The 22472-nt window shown below is 44.6% G+C and overlaps 1 protein-coding gene across 5 annotated transcripts in view; it reads left to right on the top strand.

Moving 5' to 3' along the window:
• XYLT1 (xylosyltransferase 1) overlaps positions 1 to 22472 on the top strand; it is a 276271-nt gene that overhangs the window by 184940 nt on the left and 68859 nt on the right. For all 5 annotated transcript variants that reach the window (XM_071815168.1, XM_065850894.2, XM_065850893.2 and 2 more), the window contains exons 3-4: positions 18807 to 18979; positions 19591 to 19793. In XM_071815168.1, coding sequence (XP_071671269.1) covers positions 18807 to 18979; positions 19591 to 19793 — 376 coding nt within the window. The remainder of the gene's footprint in view (positions 1 to 18806; positions 18980 to 19590; positions 19794 to 22472) is intronic.

The raw sequence follows: 22472 nt of genomic DNA, 5'->3' as shown, positions 1-22472 counted from the left end.
TGGGAAGTGCAGGTGCCTTTCTGCTGGATTTTCTTTGAATAGTGGGAGGCTTTTTATTTTTAGAGGTGGAGATGGAATAAACAGGATCTCCAAAGGGGTTTTCATCTCATGCATTACAAATTTATTCCAACCTATATCTAAAACTATCCAGCTGCAATAGCACAAAGCTGCCCTACAGAAACCCGCAAAACTCTGAGTTTGTCCAGAATTTAAGCAGAATGTGAAAACCTTGCATCATCCCTGAATAATACATTTCAAAGCTGATGAAACATATGTCACCATTTGCATACATCTCGAGTAGAAATAATTGTGATTTGGCAATTTTCTTTTTGTTATCTTAGATGAGAACTGAAAATGATAATGGTTGGCTGTCCTAACTTGGCGTAGCTTCATTTGGGTGAAGCAGTGAACCTGCCTGACCCTGCAGCTTTTCTGAAATGCCATCATCTGCTTTTCGAGCAGCATTGGCCTGTGCTGAGGCAAAACGCAGAAAATCCTACGTTTCTGCAGATTAATTGGATTAAGCTAGACGGGAAATTGTGTAACACTGCACAGTGGGCATTTAGCATCCCTAAGACTTCAAGCTTCAAAGAGCAGTTCAGGCTCCCTACCTGGGCTTGTTGATTGCTTTGAACATGCAGACATACTTTTATGATTCATAATCATCCATAAAGACATTCAACTGTTATTTAAAATGCTCTGTTGGGAAGGCTCAGTAGTTATTAATTAATAATGCATCAGTAAAGCAACAGAAAGGTAAAGATGCAGTTAGAAGTATTGGCTGGGTCTCCGCTGCCTTCAAAATGGTGTTTATGTCTCGTTTCCCCAGGGTTTGCTCCTTGGTGTGCGATGACTCTGGGTTCTGCTCCTCATACTCCAGATATTTTATTGAGAAAATACCGACTGGTGCATGAATTTGTCCATAATTAAAAGTACAGCAAAATACATGTTAGGATGCTGGTGTGGGTTAAGAGGTATAAACAGACTCTTAACATGATTTCAGTGCCAGAAACCTGTCAGGGACTCCTGAGAAGAGAACACAAAAAAACTCAGGAGTATCTTTGAAATGCAGAAAATGTAAGGCTAAGTAGACAAAGGGGGGAAAATCCTGCTGTTATATATTGCTGAAGAGAATTAGCAATTGAAGTGTGTGCTTTAATTAATGAGGTTCATTGACGGCAGTGTCTCCACTTCAGCACAGCGCCGGTGAGGATCAGCACGGGGAAGGTCGGTGTAAAACCGGTGTAAGTGGGGTTGGGGTCGGACGGCTGAACGCGGCTGCTTTGGAAGGGAAAGGACGAACTGTCTGGAGGTTTCCTGCACCCACTGCTGGCTCATTTAGCAATATTTTGTTAGCATTTTACTTTCATGCTGATTACCACATTTGCAATGCGTCCTATTTTTGTGTGGTAATTGGTGATCTGGAAAACTGACTTGGTGTGCAAGATTTAATATTAGTTGCTGCTATCATGCTGACAATGAATTAGCTTTTTGGACTCTATCATATGTTCTCAGCAGGCACATATGTAATTAAAATGAGCACACGTTGGGTTTCATATTAACGCTCAAATCACCTTTGGCAAAAGGTCTCTGTGTTCTTTTGGGATTATGTAATTACAGTGTCAGGTGTAATTGTTATTTTTAAATACTTTTTCATTCACCATATTATTAACCCTTTCCATACTGGCTGACTTTTGGATTTGCAGGGCGATTTGCCAGCAAACAGCCATTCTAGTTTAGATGTCTTCAGCTCTATGACAGTTGTCCCGTTGAATGATAAGCATTTGGTGTCACAAGACATTAGATAAATAAAGAGCCATTCCAGAAATTTAAAACAGATGGTACTTAGTGTGATAGGAAGGTCAAGGTTGTAAGCAAACGGCTTTTTCTTTTTACTTTATCTATTCTAAAGTAATATTCCGAAGTATTCTAAAATATTCCTTCTGAGGACATTTCTTGCTGTGCCTTAGAGGTCTGTTTTCTCGGAGTTTCTTCTTTTAACATTGAACTTTGCTGGTGATGTGAAAAACTTCTTCCAGCTGATGATAAGCAGCACCAGTAAATTGAATGTAAATGTAAAAAGGGATTGTTTAACATGAATAAACTAGAATAGTTGAATGGTAACCTGGAAATAGTTTGTGTGGGAAATAGAATGCTTTCTTCCTAACCTTGAGAATGATGCGGTATTTTCAACGATAGTGGCGCAGTCCTTGGCCGGGCGGTGCGGTCGCAGCTGCGCTTGGTTTGACAGACCAGCGGCACTGGGGGTGCTGGAGGAAACGTGGGTTGGCGCCCGTTGTAGCATTTGGTTTTTAGGTGGTCCTGCGAGGGGCAGGGAGGCGGACTTTGATGATCCTTATGCGTCCCAACTCAGGATATTCTATGACCCTGTTGTGTGCAAAAAAGACTTTTTGTCAACTCTAGAAAAATATACTCAAACTGATGAGATATGAAGACAGTTCAACTACATGTTTTAGAGACAGGTTACAGCAAAACCAGCTGAGTGGTGAAAGGAGTTATGGGCAGAATCTGCTAAGGAATCACAACTTTGAGTAAAAAATAAGTTGCTATACCACTGAAAACTCCTCTAAGCATCCTCAATAGGCTACTTTGGCTCATAGTTTTGACAATATTGATCGGATCCACATCTTCCAGCACTTCAGGGCAGGGTGGCAGCACCCAGGTGCTCAGAGATGGAGGGGCAGGAGAAGGATCCTCAGAAACGATTCGGTTTTAGTGGGACGCAGGTGGCGGTTCTGGCCTGTCGCTCCGACCGGAGGAAGGAAGAGAGTGAGTGAGTGGTGTGTGTGCATGAACAGTTTCCCTTCTAGCAATACTGTCTTTGGAACTAATATGAAGAGACTTTTCATCATTCTTCTAGTGTCAAAATAAAGATATTGGAAAAGAAATGATATTGGAAGGAAATTGCAGCGTGGTTGTGTTTGATTCTTTTAGCTAGAGCAGGGGATTGCTAAGGAAGCTCCAAGTTAATCTGCATTTATATAGATCAAGAATTGTTCAGAGCTGGAACATGAGCGAACTGCTCAGAATTTGGCTCAGACATGCTAATTCTCTTTTGATACTAATTTTACACTGTGGATTCTCCATTGATTTCATATGGATGACTCCTGCTGCATAGCAGGGGATGGACTGAAATGAATTCAGCAGATGAATTATGTTGCTGCTACTCATTAACTCCTTGCCTTAAAAAGTAATATCTATCCTTAGCTACAATTAAAAATAATCTTGGGGGGGGTTTAACTTTTAAGCTTTGAGAAGGGTGAATTCCTGGTAGTCCCAAGCTGCACAGAAGTGTTTTCAGCAGCTGTTGGAGACCAGTGATGGTTCCTGTTCCCTGCTGGAAGGATTTCACACACAGACCCCACAGTGTCAGGGTTGGAAGGGCCCTGGAAAGCTCATCCAGTGCAATCCCCCCATGGAGCAGGAACACCCAGCTGAGGTTCCACAGGAAGGTGTCCAGGCGGGTTTGAATGTCTGCACAGAAGGAGACTCCACAACCTCCCTGGGCAGCCTGGGCCAGGCTCTGCCACCCTCACCAGGAACAAGTTTCTTCTCATCTTTCAGTGGAACCTCCTGTGTTCCAGTTTGCACCCATTGCCCCTTGTCCTACTATTGGTTGTCACCGAGAAGAGCCTGGCTCCATCCTCATGATTTGGTACCTCGCTGTCCCTCGATCCTGCCCTGGCACGTACTCAAGTGTGGAACCACTTCTGCAGCAAACCTGTTGGGGCTTTTTCCCTGTCTCTCTTCCTCTCTTCACCTCCTCATCCTCCTCTTCCTGAGGATGCTCCGTCACAGTGTAAACTATGGGAAGAGCCGGCGTCACCTACCCCGCACACAGATGTAATCACTATTACGCAGATGTAGTAGCTATCACACTGATGTAGTAGCTGTTACATAGATGTAGTAGCTATCACACGGATGTAGTAGTTATTGCACACATGTAGTAGCTGTTACATAGATGTAGTAGCTATCATGTGAATGTAGTAGCTTTCACACAGATGTAGTAGGCATCGTGGGGATGTAGTAGCTATCACACAGATGTAGTAGCTGTTAAACAGATGTAGTAACTATCACACGGATGTAGTAGCTATTGCAGACATAGTGGGTATTACACCGATGTAGTAGCTATCATGCAGATGTAGTAGCTGTCACGCGGGTGTAGTAGCTTTCGCGTAGATGTAGTAGCTATCATGTGGATGTAGTAGCTGTTACATAGATGTATCTATCTCACAGATGTAGTAGCTGTTGCACAGACGTAGGAACTATCACACGGATGTAGTACCTATTGCAGATGTAGTAGGTATCACACAGATGTAGTAGCTATCACACGGGTATAATAGCTGTTACACAGATGTGTAACATGGATGTGTACACGCGGATGTAGTAGCTATCATGTGGATGTAGTAGCTATGGTGGATGTAGTGGGTACCCCTTGGCTGCTCGGTGTCTGAGGGCCGCGGAGTGCAGGACTGTGCTGTCAATGGCAGGCTTGAACCAGCCCACAGCCAGGCAGCCTTTATGCTCTGCCAACATTTCTCATTTTCCCTGGTCTCTTTTTTAAATAAACATGTCATTTTACAATCTGTGAGGTGTTTCTTGTGTTTCACACTTTTTCATCTCCTAAATGAGTTTTGCTTAGCAGTTTTGCTGCCAGTTGATGATTTTTCTGTCCTGCTCTACCATAAAAGCCAAGTTGTGAATGAATTTGTTTAGTTTGGGGCTTTTTAGAGGAGGAGAAACTGAATTACATCTGAACACAGGCTTCTTTTTTTAATTTTTAAGCCTTCCCTGGCGATAGGAGTGGTCAAATAGCCTCTGTATGTGTGAGCAGGTGGCAGGAGAAAACCAATTATATTGGAAACCAACACTACTGAATTACATCTAGAGCTTCAAAGCATTTTTTAGCACTCGTTTTACCTAATGACAATGCAGAACTATTTGGCCACGTGCCCTGTGTGCTGCACCATTCAGTTATTCCTAGAGATCCACACTCCTACCTAATGCTCGCTTCTGCCGAAGCCCGGGTTCAGTGGGGGGATAAGCTGAGCTCAAGCAGAGCTGCCCTGAGCCCAGGTCCTGCTCAGAGGTACTGGGGGGATAAGCTGAGCTCAAGCAGAGCTTGCCCTGAGCCCGGGTCCTGCTCAGATACAGTGGGGGAATAAGCTCAGCTTAAGCAGAGCTGCCCTGAGCCCGGGTCCTGCTCAGATACAGTGGGGGAATAAGTTCAGCTTAAGCAGAGCTGCCCTGAGCCCAGGTCCTGCTCAGATACAGTGGGGGGATAAACTGAGCTCAAGCAGAGTGGCCCTGAGCCCAGGTCCTGCTCAGATGCAGTGGGGGAATAAGCTCAGCTTAAGCAGAGCTGCCCTGAGCTCGGGTCCCGCTCAGATACAGTGGGGCATAAGCTCAGCTCAAGCAGAGCTGCCCTGAGCTCAGGTCCTGCTCAGATGCACTGCAGGGATAAGCTGAGCTCAAGCAGAGCTGCCCTGAGCCCGGATCCTGCTCAGATGCACTGGGGGAATAAGCTGAGCTCAAGCAGAGCTGCCCTGGGGCTGGGGCAACGTTCAGTGCCTCTGCGAGTTGAGAATGGGGAGGTAGACTCAGAGGAGCAGAGCTAAAATAATTCCAGAAAGAATATCCATTATTATTTTTGCCTATAAAAGGTCAGCATTTTTTTTCAATTGTAAACATTGCACAGATATTCATCTGGTGCAGTTTAGAGTGGGCTCTTCCTGTTTAAGCAGCTCCTTGTCATCCAAGGGCACCATAGCCTTGTTAAAACCTGAGAGAAATCTATAGCTCTGGTTTATGAGTTATGGTATTGTTGCAAGAATGTACTTCACATACAGATTCCCCCCAGATGCTTTTAACAGCAGCCAGTAACTTGTTTAGTCAATAAAATGACATTTCCTGCGCATTGGGTTTTTTTAACGACAAAACTGAAATGTCTAGTGAAATACAGAAAAATCACTTTATTTTGCTTTTGTTGAGCGTTTTCCTTTACCAGCAATTTGATTTTCCTTTGTTTTTCTCTAGTGGTATGTTAATGGGATCTTTTTATACTGTGATGGAGTAATAGAGTGGAAGTCCTTTATTTTAGCAACAAGATTACTCTGTTTCTTTCTGTGCTTTGCCCATAAATGTAAGCATGAATATACATCCTTGTGAAAACCAATTCAAATAATTTTCATGAGAACATTTAAAATATTCGGGCTCAGTTTAACAAGTAGTAATTTCTCCCTTGCTTGCAAAAAACATTGTATTAGGAAATGTTTTTCCCATTGGTTCAAAGGGATGGGTCCATACCCACCTGCTAAGGCTTTCAGTCCTCTTACTCTTACAAGTGGTGTTTCTAAGTAACTGATATTCAGGTGTGAATTGGGAGTCAAAATTATGTCTTCAACTTCTGCTGTGTGTTTATTTATAAACAAAAGAGATTTTAACGTCTAACTTCTCTCTTTGTGGCGAACTGGCTGTAGAGACTGCTGGGGATGCTGCCCGGGTGCTGTGTGTGCTGGGGCAGCTCGCAGGGCCAGGCTGGGGCTGAGTCGCAGAGTCATAGAGCGATTTGGTTGGAAAAGACCCTCAAGATCATCGAGTCCAACCACAACCCACCTCTGGCACTGCCCCATGTCCTGAGAACCTCATGTCCGTCTGTCCAACCCTCCAGGGATGGTGACTCCAGCACTGCCCTGGGCAGCCTGTTCAATGCCCCACAGCCCTTTGGGGAAGAAATTGTTCCCCACATCCAACCTCAACCTCCCCTGGTGCAACTTGAGGCCGTTTCCTCTGCTCCTGGCGCTTGTTCCTGGGGAGCAGAGCCCGACCCCCCAGGCTCCAAGCTCCTTTCAGGCAGTTCAGAGATCAGAAGGTCTCCCCTCAGCTCCTGTTCTCCAGCTGAACCCCCCAGGTCCCTCAGCCGCTCCCATCACACTTGTGCTCCAGCCTCTCACCAGTTCCATCCCATTTTGGGGCTGGCTCGACCCGTTCCAGGGCCGTTTGTGTTCCCTGCAGCCTGGAGCGGGCTGGGAAGCCGGGGGGGCGTTTGGCAGCTGTCGTGCGAATGGAGGTTTCACTCGCACAGAACCAATCACAACGACGCATGGAATTCAAGATACGATTTTCAAGGCGCCCTAATTGGATTAGAGGGATTGTATTAAAGATATGTTGGCTATGAAATGTTTAGAGGATTAATGCTCGATGATTTTCTTCTTAAACCGTTTTTACTAATCCCTCTTGATCAGAAGCAGCTTCTGGAAAGTGTTCCAGCCAGGCAGAGAGCTGGGCCCCACCATTCCCTTCTCTAGGAGCAGAGACGTAGGTTGTAAGGTGCAGTGCACAGGCCGAAATTCTCCATTTTTATTAGATCCACTGTCAATAGTGCTTGTGGATTATTTTTTTTTTAAATGTGCGTATTTATTTCCTGAACATTTTCCGTGTTAATGAGCAGTATTTCAGTATAAGGGTGGCCTTCGCAAGAACTGGCATCCATCTGTTTCTCCCGTGTTTTGACCTGTCCATATACATTAAAATCTAGATTTAGTAGTGCAATGTTATTTATTATTCAAACTTTATGGCAACTTAACATGCCATACGAATAATGTTTTGAAGTCTGCTAAAGGAACCAATGTTAATTGCTTACAGTGGAATATATTTGCTGTTGGAAATGTCACAATATAATTATGTTGCATTCCTCTGACAAGTCATATACTAAGAGAAGGTTGGTCCTCTGTTATGCGTTGGGTGAAGTTATTCACGCTCATTCTTTAAGCAGCACACACGGTAGCAACCTTTCTCAAAGTGCAAGAGTTGATCAGTGGTAAAATAACTAATGTGTTATTATTCAGATGGACAAATGAGAAGCATTTCATATAAGGGAGCATGAGGTAGGCAAGAGAAGGTTATGTACTTCTTTAGGGATTTAAATCACACGTAATTATCTCATTTAATGTACACAATACAGAGAAAAGTAAACCAATCATACAGATGAATGCCAATATTACGTGAAGGCACAGGATATTTGACAATAGTTGCGTGTCAGCACACATACTGAAAAACGTATCTTCTGAATGCAGAAACTGGGCAGCTAGTTCTTTAGTTGTGGCATTTTGGTTTAAATATTTCAATTCCAAATATTTTTTAAGTAACCTACCAGTGCGTACAGTGTGCATATACACACACAAGGCATATATGTAGTTATGGTACATAGGCACATGAATCTGATGTCTCACGCACCTTCTATTGGCACAGCGCGAGATTCTGCGAAGCGTTCAGCTGCGTCCCAGCCCTGCGGCTTTTCAGATCCACTGAGCTCAACTCAAAGGGAAGCAAAGCCTGACAGCTTTGGAATGAATCTGCTCAGACATGTGCTATTTCTCTTTTCTCTCTCTTTTGACTCCGTTGTGAAATTCCTATTAATTTCGCTTGCAGAGCAACTAGTGTCAGTAAAACGTAAGGCTGAACTTTTACAGTTTGCAACATGCAGACACAAGGCAGAGGTTTGCAAGTTTATTTTTGCTTTGCTAGTGTCAGTCTTTCTTCTCGGTGCCTAACTAGACCTTTTCGAACTCGCTCTGCAAAACACCTGTGAAAGTCTTGACGTTTTTGCTCTCTTGCCAACATTATGCTCATAATTATCTCGGGCACAGAATAAAGGCAGACTCTCTCCTTCCAGTTCTGCATTCAAAAAATAGGAGACAGATGTAATGGGAATCTCAAAGGAAGGATTAATTTTGAGTCAGCAGACCAGATCCTCATATGGTATAAATTAACTTGGTCCTGGCCTTAAACCAACTGATTATCATGATTAACTGTTCATTTCTTAAGAATATCTGGGGAAAAATACTTTACATAGAACTTGAAAGATGACAGCATGGTAAAACAGAATGGGAAGATATTGATCAGGCAGGTAACAAGCACGCTTTTATCTACCTATTCATTTTTTGGTAGTCTCAGCAGTACATAAATATCGCCTGGGGGGTTATGTGAAGTAGAGACTTATTTTAACTATGTAATTGCTTATGTTTTCACTCCGTATTGATTATTCGTGCTGTGAGCATGACAGGGAGAGATGGAATAAAGGCTGGGGATGTGCCAGTCTCAACACACTGCAAAACACAAAATCAAGTGCTGGAATCATCAAAGGCTCTTTCAAATGCTGCTTTGAGGGGTGAGCCTTGATGGGGTTCTGTTGCTGTTATGCTTGGGATTTGTTACCTTGATATTGTTACTTTCTGGTTTAACATACGCTTTGGTTGCTCCGTACCAACGGGTTGGCTTTCAAGTTTCTGTTCCTTGGAGGATTAAACTTGCTGATGATTTGAGGCAGAAGAGAAAGTCTGAACTGAAATAAGGATGTTTTCTGTTCTCTCATCCTGCACAAGAACTGTGAGCCCGTCTCAGCTGGAAGGGAGCGAGGTGGGTCGGTGGAGAGCTGAGCTGACTCCAAAGCCCAAGGCTGGTTTTGGCTGGAGTGGCGGTGAGCCTGTCATTGGTGTCGGGTGGGATGTCAGTCCATCTGCACAGGGCTGGCGTCCTCCGTGTGGAGTTCAGGCCACCTACATCAGGACTCAACCGTCTAATTTCGGTGCCGTTAGGGCGAACCGCAGGACCTGGGAGCACCTGGGGCTGCTGCCACCACCTGTGTCCCCAAGGAGCAGCTGTACTGTCCCAGGAGGACACTGCTGTACGCACGGGCCACTGCTATAGCCTGGAGAAACCAAAAGGAGCCTTGTTGCCTCTGTGGCCAATTCTGCCTGTGTTGCCATTGCTTGAACAACCTCTGGAGAGCCTAGACAGACTGTGTTCAATTAGGCATCTGAATTATGTTGCTGCTCTTGGGCGATGTGAATGTCACAGGTGTCACTGATAGAGCGACAGGGGACAGACAGAGCAGCCAGGGGCTCTGCAGGAAGGTTGTGCTGGTGTCCAGTGGCCCATGGTGTGCACCAGTTAAACCAGCTGCCCAGAGGAGCCGGTGCCTCCCAGCGCTGGCTTTGTACAAACCGCAGTGCTCTTGGAGCGGCTGGAGCTGTGTCCAGAAAACGCAAATAGCGGATGAGGTTTGATGAATGCTTCTGCTTGGCTTTGTGTCATCAGTTTTCTTGGGAGTTCGTGGGATGACTTATTTCGTCTGACAAACTCCTGTTCTCATCAGTGTGGGACTGTTGAAAGGAGCATCCTTAGCAACAATCAGTGGTGGGTAAGCTAGCTAAACACATGCCTCATCTCAGCCCTTTCACTAGGGTTTTTTCTGTCTCCCAATGAGCAGCAGGTGTCCCTGGCACTGTCACCATGGCCACAGGACCTGCCCTTGGACTCGCTGGGGGAGCATGGGGCTTCACGTGCTACCAAAGCCTGCGCGCCTCAGGAGTAACCAGAAAAGACAGGACTGCTTGTTTTCTTGTGTCTGGAGCGTATTGTGGCAGAACTGAGGGGTGACTCCTGGGTTCGGTGATGAGCTGGTTGGTCTCCACGAGTTTTGACTCTGAGCTGGGGGGTCCCGCTCAGAATGGGCTGCTTGTTAGTCCTGGGAGTGAAGCGGGAAAAAGCTCTTTTATTAGAGGTTTTTAGGGATGTGCTTTAGTGCCAGAGTGAGGTTATGGTTGGACTTGATGATCTTAAGGTTCTCTAGCAACCAAATTTTTCTATGATTCTAGAGCAGGGGTGTCAAACTCATTTTCGCCAGGGCCACATCAGCTGGTGAGTAGTAGTGGTAAGAGCAGTTACATTTACACAGTCCTAAAATTACATTTGGCCCTTTGAAGGCAGCTGTGAGGCTGATGTGGCCTCAGTGAAAATGAGTTGGACACCCCTGTTCTAGAGCATTTGCTTACAGCTGCAAGGTACCTATCAATATGGACTTTCTCTTTTTTGTGGTTTCCAAGGTTGTTACCTCCAAATGTTAAGTCTAAGGTGTAAGGGGCAAGAGGAGTCAATAGTCTTTGCCAGAAATATTTGTGTCTCTTGTTGGATCTGCTTTATATTTGCTCTCTGAAGTCTGGTCTTTTCCCTCAATATAGTAAAAATAACCTGCTGCTCACTTAGAAGGCATTTTGTATTCACCCTAATAACACTGATCATGATGTACTAATTGGCTGTTAATTTATATGATAAATATTACTATTAGGAAATTCATTCTAATTCAACATTAATTAATTTACTGTTGCTTTTGAGTGTTATTTATTTATTCATGAGAGTCAGTGGGAAAAGGGAGAAAATGCTTGGCTAACACTCTGCAGCAAAACTACAAATAATTGAGATTTGTCTCCCAGGAATGCTACCGTTTTCATAATTAGAATAGTCAGAAAAGCATGCTTGTTACTGAGACTGTTGGGCTGCCTAGATAAGTATCGTAGTAAATTAAATTTAGTGTGTGTTGGAAGTGTGGTATAGAGGTATCTGATAATTAGTTGGTCGTTTGCAAATCATAAAATTGTTTCAGTAACTACTGGAGACTGCAGGACAGAAGGGAGTTTTTGTTATCAATATAGCAGGCTGCTTGAATCCAGACGCTCCCTGGTGTTGTTTGGAAGTCAGTGGGTATCAAGGTGCTGCTGCAGCACGAGCGTGTGCACAGACACAAGCGGGATGGGTTTGGAGCAGTCCTGTGTTATCCCCGCTGCTTTCAAGGATTTAGTGATACCGATTTCTGTCTTTGTTCTCGAGGTTCTTCTGTTCCTTTCATTTACGATGAATCCTTCAAATCACGTGCAAAACATCCGCAGGTGACTCTCGCAGCGGTGTGTGCAGCACCCGTGCCGCAGGGACGCGGCAGAGGGACGGCAAAGCTGCCCTGGAAGTGTTTCCTCTCAAATTCCGAAACAGAAAAGTGCGCGGTTTGGTTTTGTTTGTTTGTTTTCCTTGGGAAAAGATAAAAGCAATTCACCTTCTTATGATCCAGCTGTGAACATGAAACACTTCTACATGTGCCCTCGCTCTTACCTTTCTTCTTTCATGGACTTTATTTTTCTGTTCATAGGCAGGGCAAAAATCTCTCAACCCGAATCTGTAATAACAGTGAGTTTCCTTTTTCTCTGAGATTCTGTAGGGATGCAGAGCTGCTTATCAGTTCACAAACTCGCTGTAGAGAAACTCCCAGTGCTGCCCCTGAGTTTCTGCTGTCACCCCCTGAAACGACAAAATCAGACTCGAAATGCCCCCATCAGCAGCCAGGGCTTGTGCTCAGTGTGGAAAGAACGTTACTGAAGTCTGTCTCTCTAATGTTAAATGGACTAGGCATTGAGTGCTTGTAAATTATGTCTTGCTGCTTCCCGCCTGCCTTGCATTGATTTTTGCTTATGGGTTACTTGGTCATATGAACTTACAGGGGATTATAAATTGTTTCTGTGATTCATGATAGAGCCTGAGAATGAAAAATACAGGAGCGGGGTTGTTGAGATAAAGCATTACTACAAAAAAATTGAATATCTACTTTTCCATAGCAGCATGGCTTCCGAAATTTTATCCCAAGTGCCGCATGCTAACTCGCAGATTAAAACTATGGGTAACAGCAATTTTAAGGAAATGTACAGAACATAACCAGCAACCTTTCGTTCTGTACACCATACGCATCCCCTTTAAGCCCCTGTGCATCTTCTCAGCTGATTTCACTTCTCCTACTTTGCTGAGCAAGTTCAAACCCACTAAAAGAAGCCAGAGGTGTGACCAGTCATGTTAATTATCTTCATCAGGAACCTGGTTTGTTTGCAGGAGCTGGAGCTCAGCCCCTCTCTGGCCTGGGCGATGGGTGGGCTGGCACCGAAGGTGCTGATTCCCTGAGCTGCTGGGCATAATTAGCTTACGCTGCTAATTAGAGGCAGGGGAGGGCAGGGCCTGGCTGCGGCCAGCACCACCTAAGATATTTTCTTTCACTAAAGATGTCTGCAAGGGCCACCATGGAAACAAATGAAGAATTTCCTGGACCGGAGGTGAAAATTTGCATTCCCATAGTTGGGCTTAATGTTACTAAAGGTAGATTTCTTGGTTCTGGCATAGGAAAAACTGTTTTTTTATCTAAGGATGGCAAACATGTGCTGTACTGCAGGGGTGGCGTTGCCTGTGCGAGGTGTCTTTGCTGGAGGGTGCTGTGGGAAGACACGACGTCCCCTCTTGGGCCTGATGGTGAATGAGGCGCTTGCTGTGATGGGTCATTGGGCCTCAACTCCAGCAAGAGCTCTGGACACGTCGGATAAACGTTGTGATAATCAGGCAAAGGCCTCATCCGGTTCTGACCGCTCACTGATAAATTGCTCAGTGAAGTTTTTGGTTGTTTGTATGTAACTCCAACTACTTCTATTACTAGGACTCACAAAAAATGGGTTTTCTAAATGAAGGAATGTTTTGTTTCATTTTTTAGTTTTGCCACCTTGTTAACAAGGCAAAACTGGTTTTGCTCTAATGAAAATGGAAAACATTTTCAGACACAAGCCAAGCCTGGAAATTTTCAACCTGCTGCGTTGTTCTGAGTTGTGAGCAATGGAAAAGAGGGAGTTTATGGTGGAAATCTGAGTTAGGCAACTAGAAGCTAATGGACTGATATACAAAAAAATAGTATGACTCACAACATCAATTAAAAGATTTCTAGAGAAGTCTGATGACCTCATTAATTAGCAATAGAAGTAAAAGATAAGCAGCTTGGCTCTGGGATATATTGGTGGATGACTGAGCGTAATGTGGCACCACAACAAATGCGAAAGTGATCGCGCTATGTTTATTATTGTGGCATTTAGTAATGCTGCAATAGTTGAGGATTAAACTTTTAATTATGACCATTGATTTCTCTGAGCTCTGGAAGGTGCAAGTTGAAATAGCACTAGATTCTGCTGTTACCTGTAAAACCAGGGCCGGGTTTTGCTGCGAGCGCCCGGGGATGTCGGGCCTGTCACGCTGCCGGCGGGAAGCCACAAGGGCAGCTTTTACTTCTCTCAGTGAGTTTGTGACAGGCGTTTGGTCACAGAGCAAAATGCCACATTCTGTTTTCACTGTGGGATAGCAAAATAAATAAGCTTTGATACAGGGGTTTGTTATGAGTTGAGCAAGCGCTGCCGCTTCTGTTGAGGTCCCATGTGATGGTCTCTGTGAAGCAAGGCAGGAGGAGAAATCCCTCCAATATCCTTTGTTTCCATCGCATAATGAAATGGCCAACTTTGAGGAAGTTTAACACCAGTTCTGCTGCTTCTGGACCAGAGCTGTTTAATGTGTGCTGGATGGCTGCAGAGAGGACACTCCGTTCACTCTCCCCACGTGCAAAGCGCTTGCCAAGGGTAGACCTGTGCTTCCCGGATGGAGGTGTAATGTCATAGTCCTCAGGGTTTTGTTTCACCTTGTTTTAATATGATGGGCTTGTCAGTACATTTTATGAGACAGTGATCTGCGGAAGTTACCCAAGCAAAAGGGAATTCCTTAAACGCATAGGGAGGTTCATTCAACAGGCCGTGCCCACGCTAAGGGCGTTTGAAAACTGGGGGTGAATCTGGCCTGGGGCAAGCTCAGAGAAGGTGAGATGGGGGGCAGCTTCAGTCCCACTGAGACTTCCCCAAGCGATCAGGACATGAGGAGGAGATGGGAATTCTCCTGGGTTGGCTCAACTCATTTTTGTTGGCAGGGCAGGGATGGCACGTGAGGTGACAAGTGCCAGCCAAGGCTGAGCACAGGGAGCTGCACGTGGCCCCTCTGTGCTGGGGGAGAGAAGGAGAAAAGGGACCGGAGGTGACAAGGGCTGCTTGGGAGCAGGGAGAGAAAGGTGATCATGGCAATTGGTTTTGTTGGACTGAAGTGACCGGGGGTGGAGGCCAATCGAATTAGCACCCAAGTGAGCTCTGGTACGTGTGGCAAACAGTGCAATGATGGCCCTGAAGAAGCTGTTAAATGCGAGTGCTTCCTTAAAACCCTTTTACACTTTTGTCACTGCTGAATAGTATGGCATTAAGTGAAAAAATCTGATCCATCTTCTGTGCTATTAATAACACCCAGGAGGGGACGTGCTCCTACGTGAGGGGCAAGTCCTTAATAGGGAGGCGTTAACGTGATGGGCGATTTGCATAATTTGCATGAAACGTCTTATAGAAATGCCATGATTAGAGCTGTTTGAATCTTGACATAGTTTACATAGCTCTGAAGTCTTACTGTATTTTTTTAGTAAGCAAATACTCAATTGAATGTTTCAGGCCAGTTTCATCATGTTTGCAAACCAGGCTGGTTCTTTATGAGTGGAGCAGTCTGCAAAATAGAGGGTGGCAGCCTAAACCAGGCAAGTACCAGCAGAGAGCAGAAGGAACAGATACTCTGACCTATGGAAAAAATACAACCTTCTTACCTTCGTGAAATTCCAGGCAGCCAAGAATAGGAACAGATTAAAGAAGCAGGTGGAAAATGGGGCTATAAAAATCTGAACCTAAAAGAGAAGCAAGAAAGGAACACATGGAAAAAGAAAGAGGTTGGAGTAGGAAAACAGCAGAGAGGAAAATAAGTGACTAGAGGAATTTATTAGAGAAACCTGATGAAGTGAGGTGGCATTTCAGGTGAAAATACAGGAGGATTTTGTTCAGTAATTGCTTGATAAATGATAGTGTGGGTATTGAAAACAAGTTAGTTTAAAATAAAAGACCCACAATATGGCTATTTTAAATTCCTGTCATCTTCTACATATCATTGTAGAAAGGCACTAATTTTAGAAGAGAGGTCTCCAAAAATGTACTGATAACCACTAAAAATATTTGAGTCCATAGATGGGACATCATCAGCTTGAAATCAAAGCAGTTTAAAAGAAAAATGGGTTGTTTTAGCAATTGCAGTCGCCCTTCGTTCCCATGTCAGTTCTCTTGCAAGCCCGTTTCCTTCTCTCGCAGCCCCTCTGTCCCTGATGCTGTGAAAAGCCCCAAGCACATGCAACAACTGAGCGGAGGTAAATGGCCCTAATAAACAAACCAAAAATGATGAACAATTAAATTTAAGCTTTCTTCCAGTCTTTTAATGCTGCTCATCCAAGTCTTATTGAGTTAGTGGTGGAGATTTTTTTAAAGAAATGCCATTTAAGTTGCTGCTGTTTAAAGTTTAGAGTGACTCGTGGGGCTAGAAAATTCCCCATGGGTAGTCTGAATACAACTGGGGGCATTAAAGTTGCTTTAATTTATGAGCAATACTGCTGCAGATGGTCCTGAGGGGCTGCAGGGAGGGAAGGGTGTTATACATGGGGCAATGAATTTCTGCGTCTTCGTAGGCTCTTCAGTTCTCAATGTCTCTGTGTATTCCTGCATTTTAACCCCTTGTAAAGAGCCGTATCCCACCGACCGGGCACAGCTCTTACCCCCACAACGTTCCTGGACCTTTTGTTTTATAATTAAGACATTTTTAAAAAGAAAGCTTTTGGTACTGTTTCATCAACATATGTTTCCAGTTTCCAAACCCTGGGGAAAAAATGTCTTTCTCTCTCTTTCTCTTCACGCTTGGCAAATCTCTTCTTTCTGGTTCCTTGTATCAAATCAGACAGATGTGAGCATGTTTGATGCTTTGGAAGGTGCATTGGGCTTGGTGGCTGCGCTCACAAACTGAGTACAACTCATCCAGATACACTCCGTGGTATTTTTAGGAAGAACCAAAGGATCCGTGGCAAGTTGAAACGGGGCTGGTTGAGCTGGGAGCTCCTCACGGCGTCACGCTGCTTTGGAACCAGAAGGTTTAATTTGCTCATAGGAGATCCACCTCATACACTCCCAGTTTGCTCAGGGCCTTTTCCTGAGTCCCCTTCAAATTTGCGTCAGTTAGGAAATTCTTACTTATAATAGTATGAATATCTACTCTGGACACCCAGAATCTGCTGATTGGCATCAACTTCACTCTAACTCACTGGGATACGTAGTTGACTCATCAGGCTTTTGTTAGGAAGGTAGGAAAAAAAACCCAAAGAAACAGCTTTTCTGATGGTGAGGAAAAAAATACTGGTGATTAGTAGCTCCTATAAAAGAGTGTAAAACCCAATTCTGTTGTTCTTCTGGGAGTGCAGCAGAGTCACTGCTCTCAAACAAAGCGGGTTCAAGTCCTGTCCCACCTGTGGTTACCAGCCTGGCCAGGGAGCTTTATTGTGCGGGTGATTTTTGGAGGACACAGGCATGTGTTGTTTTGCAGGATCTGTGTGCAGGATCCCGTGGTGGTGGTTGATGGTGGGGATGTGAACGTTCCTGGCCTGGTCGCAGGGCTGCAATCGGCTGGGTCAGCTCATGCCATTGCAACAAGGCTGGGGAAGGGACTTGAACACAAGCCCTATGGGGAGAGGCTGAGGGAGCTGGGCTTGTTCAGTCTGGAGAAGAGGAGGCTTAGAGGTGAGCTCAGCACTCTCTAGAACGACCTGAAGGGCAGTTCTAGCCAGGGGGGATTGGTCTCTTCTCCCAGGCAGTCAGCAATAGGACAAGGGGGCATGGGCTTCAACTCTGCCAGGGGAAATTGAGGCTGGAGATTAGAAAGCAATTCTGTGCAGAGAGAGTGGTCAGCATTGGAATGGCTGCCCAGGGAGGTGCTGGACTCACCGGCCCTGGAGGTTTGTAAACTGAGATTGGCCATGGCACTGAGTGCCATGATCTGGTAATGGACTGGAGTTGGACCAAGGGTTGGACTGGATGATCTCTGAGGTCTTTTCCAACCCAGTCCATTCTGTGATTCTGTGATTGCCAAACCTTTACACCTGGAGTAGGAAATGAGTGTTTGTGCCTCTGTTCACATGCATTTCCATTAGTTAAATACGTATTTTCAGTATCATCAGAAGTTCAGACTTTTGACGTTGTCAAATGGATTTGCCTTTTAGAGAAAATAAACCAGAATAACAGCTCATATCTTAGGATGCTGAAAAATTGTACCTTTGGTTGGGGGGTGGCGAGAAGGGACTAATTAACTTTTGAGGCAATGATATTGCCTTCCATTTAAAAAAAATAAAAAATTAAAACATGCAAGAGGAAAATTGTGGCAAGAGGGTTTTTTTTTTAGCCTTGGGGCACTTCTTTTCCTTGTTCTTTCAAAATTCCAGCTTCTTCCTAAATCCTTTTTGTGGAGAAAGGTCCTTACAAGGTTGGAGCACTCAAGAGATTGTCTAACTGAAGAATGAATGTCAGTTTGGGATAGAATTGTATTTTTCTTCCATTGTGTTCAGGTGATTGTGTTGAAGAGCTATTACCCAAACCCAAACCACTTTAAATTCCCGAGGGAGAATGTCCCTCCAGCCCTTCGGTTCATCAGCACATCCTGTCTTAGCGTTACCCTGCGGTGTTTGCTTTAGAAAATGGACACCAGAAATTCCTCCGGTAAAATAAAAATGAACATACATTTTAAATAGGATGGTGAGAGTCCCTCTCCTAGGCCAAGAAGTGAAGATACATGGTATGCTGCTTAAATGTTCTGGCATAGATCTGCTGGTACAAACAGGTGCTGTCAGTGGGGGTGGGCTGTGCTGATCACTGGGACAAGCGTCTCCTGAGAAACGGGGGTCATTTCTGGGGAGCAGGAGGCAAGCCGCCCTTGGAACAGCGTTTAGAAACCTGGAGGTGACTCCTTTGAGGCTGCAAATGTGCCTACCCGCGTAGACCTGGGTCCGACTCATGAGCGTCTGGGCGCTCGCCCTGTTGGCGCAGGCAGGGCTGGCGGGACGGCCGCGTCCCCACGCAGGGACCATCTCCATGGTTCTCAATTCCCCTTAGAAACCGCTTTTGAAGCAAGAGCTGAGGTGAAATGTGTACTGCTCTCTGCACCCCTGCCCTGCAGCTGCGCTCAGAGATGTCCTGTGTTTTGTTTTCAAACAGGAAAAGCCAACAACAATGTACAGTGGGATGAGGACTCCGTAGAATACATGCCAGCCAACCCAGTCAGGATCGCTTTTGTCTTGGTTGTTCATGGCAGAGCTTCTCGGCAGCTCCAACGCATGTTTAAGGCTATTTACCATAAAGACCATTTTTATTACATTCATGTTGACAAGGTAATATATCACTGGTTATAAATTGCCTGTCTCGCCATCTGTCAGTCTGCCCATCTCTGTCATCTCCTTCATCTTCTCTTTCCCTCTGCTGCGTAGAGTGCATGTCACTTCTTGTCTCTCCATCTGTTGTATGTTTGGAGCCTCTTTTTTATTCTTTCCTGTTATTTTCTCTATGTACCAGCCTTTGTTTCTCCTTATATGTCTATGAGGATCTATTGATGTCTGTCTGTCTGTCTGTTGTAACATTTAGTTATCAGTAATGGATAAGTCGCTGCAGGCTGACAGTGGTGGCCTGCTGGATGGAGAGCGGACCCGGGTTGCAAAAGGGAGGCAGTAACAGTCACCTCCTTTACAAAAGCCCTTTGGGATCTACTGGTGATAAATAAGAACTAGTTACACTGATTAGTGATTACTGTAGTTGTAATAAAAAGACTTAAACAGCGGTCTCTGTCCATTTCCAAATGAGCGTTTAGCAGAAGCTCGTGTGCCACAGTAGGTGAGGGCAAAGCAACGCTTAGTGAGGCAGGGAGTAGAGCTGCTGGTTAGTAAATGCAGGGAGGGACAATTTGGGACAGAGTAACTTGAATATGTTACTTTTTTCTCCTGTGAAGCGATCCAATTACTTACACCGGCAAGTGCTCCAGTTTGCCAACCAGTACCCAAACGTGAGAGTCACTTCTTGGAGAATGGCGACTATCTGGGGAGGAGCGAGTCTGCTGTCCACCTACCTGCAGACCATGAGGGACTTAATGGAGATGAAGGACTGGCCGTGGGATTTCTTCATTAACCTCAGTGCTGCCGACTACCCCATCAGGTACGAAGATTACTGTAAGAATGTACATGTTTTATTCCTAAAGGAAATTTGTGGATATGAATTCAGTGAAGGTAATGTTCTCGTCTTCCTTTTTTTAGTACTTTTTCCGTGGAGGATAATGATAGTAGAAGTGACAAATAAGTTGCTAGGAGTCAATTATATCTTCAGCACCAGCCGTTGCCTGAATATCTTTATTCTGATGGCGTCAGGCAAAGAACTTCACACATCACCGCATGACAAGGCTTGTGATTTTAAGTGAAATTATGTTATTTCTGGATTTACATAACCCAGGCCCCACAGCTGCATTCTGTAAGGTTTACTGCATTGTGCAAAAGTAGATAATCCCTAAAAATAATTATGATGAACAAACAAACCCAAAAAAGACCCAACCCCCCAAAAAAACAACTGTCTTTTAGGTTTTAGGCTATAAGTATTATCAAGAAGAGGGAAAGAGGAAATTCTCCTTGTGACTTCTGTTTCCCTCTATGTTGAAATGAATTCATGAAAGGGGAAGTAACTTTCTTGGGTGATTTTCTGATAAGTGGTGACATAACATGCTTTGAATATTCTTAGAAAAGAGATACATTTGATGCTTTACCTGCCTTTTGCTGATTTGGTTTCTGCAAGATCTCTCTCAAATTACGGGTCCCTTCCTGAAGCTGCTGCTCAGACAGAAATCCCCTCTGAAGTGAAAAATGAAAGAAACCATAAGCATATGCCTTAGGAAAGATTGTGTGGGAAATGACAAAGCGCTTTAGTGCTGGTGCCCATTGCATCTGATCTAAACACTTTTGGTGTCCAACAGAAAGACACTTAACAACTTTGGTCTATTATCTGTGCTTGTAAGAGAGAATATGTAGTTCTGTAGTATATCTCTTGAGTTTTGAGAAAAAGCAGCTTGTTATTCCCTGTTGTTCGCTTTCCTGTTGCACTGATGATGAAAGGCAGAGAAAGGCAGAGAAATGCAAGACCATAAAGGAAGAGGCAGGTGATGGCACTTGAAATCAAGTAGGATGAATAAGGTCTGGTATAGTTATAGACTAATTCCAGCAGATGTATCTGGGTACCCTTCTGTGGTGTTGAGTCCACCCTAAATATCCTGTAATGCTGAGGCCATGACCTGTGGCGGTTTCAACCGCTCTGAGTTCCCTATGGAACAAGTTAAACCGCAAAGCCGAATGGGATCAGTCGCTTATAGACATGGCCAGAAACAACCACAGGATTTGTTGAGCAGACTGGAGTCCGTTTGGCGTTAATGGATTCTTTGTAGCAGTGCCGTGGTATCTCACAGTCGTTCAGGCTCTGCACAAGAGCCGTTCGGCTGGAAAAATTCCAGGCGCCGCTCTCTTTGCGGGGGAAATTCCTGCGGGCCGAGCTCTCGGCTGGGGCGCCCGTGTCCCCCGGCACAGCCGTCCGGACCAGAGCTGCTGGAAATGTGCTTCAGCAGATGCTAAAATGCCTTGTTCAGTGCTGCAGTTTTAATGACAGTGACTTAGAGGTACTGTTAGATATTTTTGAATACGGAATATTACAGCTATAAACTCTGGAAAATAATATTATCTCATCAAAGATATATATGAGTTCATTTCATTTTCATAGTGGAGATGCTATAAATTAATATTCTTTGTAATCTTTGGAAAGGTATTACCTTGTTGCATACCCCATAGAGACCTGATTGTTTTTCCAGGAAAGAGTAAATAGGCTGTTTGAGGATTTTTCTCCTCGTTTCGGACGTCATGCCATGATTTCTGGGATAATGGGCGAGGGGCAGTTCACACGTTTCTCACTGGTTGGTCAGATTGCAGTGCTTTTTGCTGGGTTTCTCTGCGTAAGAACATATGAATTTTGTAGATTAATAGGTTTTATCCAGAGCTGCTTCCCATTAAGCTTTCTCTTCCCATCTGCCATTCCATCTGTAACACTGAAACCTTTACTACTTCTCTTCTGACAATTAAAGCTAATCCAGCCTTGTAAGTCAGAAAGACACATTCAGTATTTGCGGTTAACACTATATGATGGAGCCTAAATGTGTCTGGGGAGCAGGCTGGTGTGTTCACAGGCTACCTTGCTGTTGCGAGGAGCCCTTCATCCTTCAGAAGATGTGTCCAGAACCAGATTGTGCTATATAAAGGCAAAATATTAGAACCATTCATTTTGGGAGGGAAACAAAACCATGTGAGATAAAACACATGCAAGCCAGATACCCCGATTATTCTTCCTCATGCCTCAGTACTTAGTTTGTGGAGTTTGTAGGTGCAGCACCCAAGCACAACAATTGCCCTGATCCGTGTGCTCCTGGTTGTTACTGCAGCAGAAATCACTGACAAAATCTGCACATAAAGGCACCTCTAAAAAACCAGTGTTTGCCTTTAGTCAATACGCTGTTAAATGGCCTGAGTTAAATGATGTGGTGTGTTACCCACCCTTGACTCCATTGAGCTCCGTTGGACATTCCCAGTGGCCATGGGAGGGATGAAATGGCTGGAGAGGAACCTCTGTAAGTGACCTGAACTGGGAGGTTGGGTGGTTGTGTGTTTGCTCTGAGGCTGTGAATAAGAGCAGGGCACGTGCCCTCAAGGTTCTCAAGAAACCTTCTGTCGCAGTCATTGCATTAGTGAAGAAATGAAAGAAACCAGCACCTTCCTCCCTTTTCCTTCAGTTTTTTAATTTAGTGGCATT

This window comes from Patagioenas fasciata, chromosome 15 (assembly GCF_037038585.1).
Source record: "Patagioenas fasciata isolate bPatFas1 chromosome 15, bPatFas1.hap1, whole genome shotgun sequence".
Classification (NCBI taxonomy): Eukaryota; Metazoa; Chordata; class Aves; order Columbiformes; family Columbidae; genus Patagioenas; species Patagioenas fasciata.
This window is presented reverse-complemented; position numbering and strand designations above follow the sequence as displayed.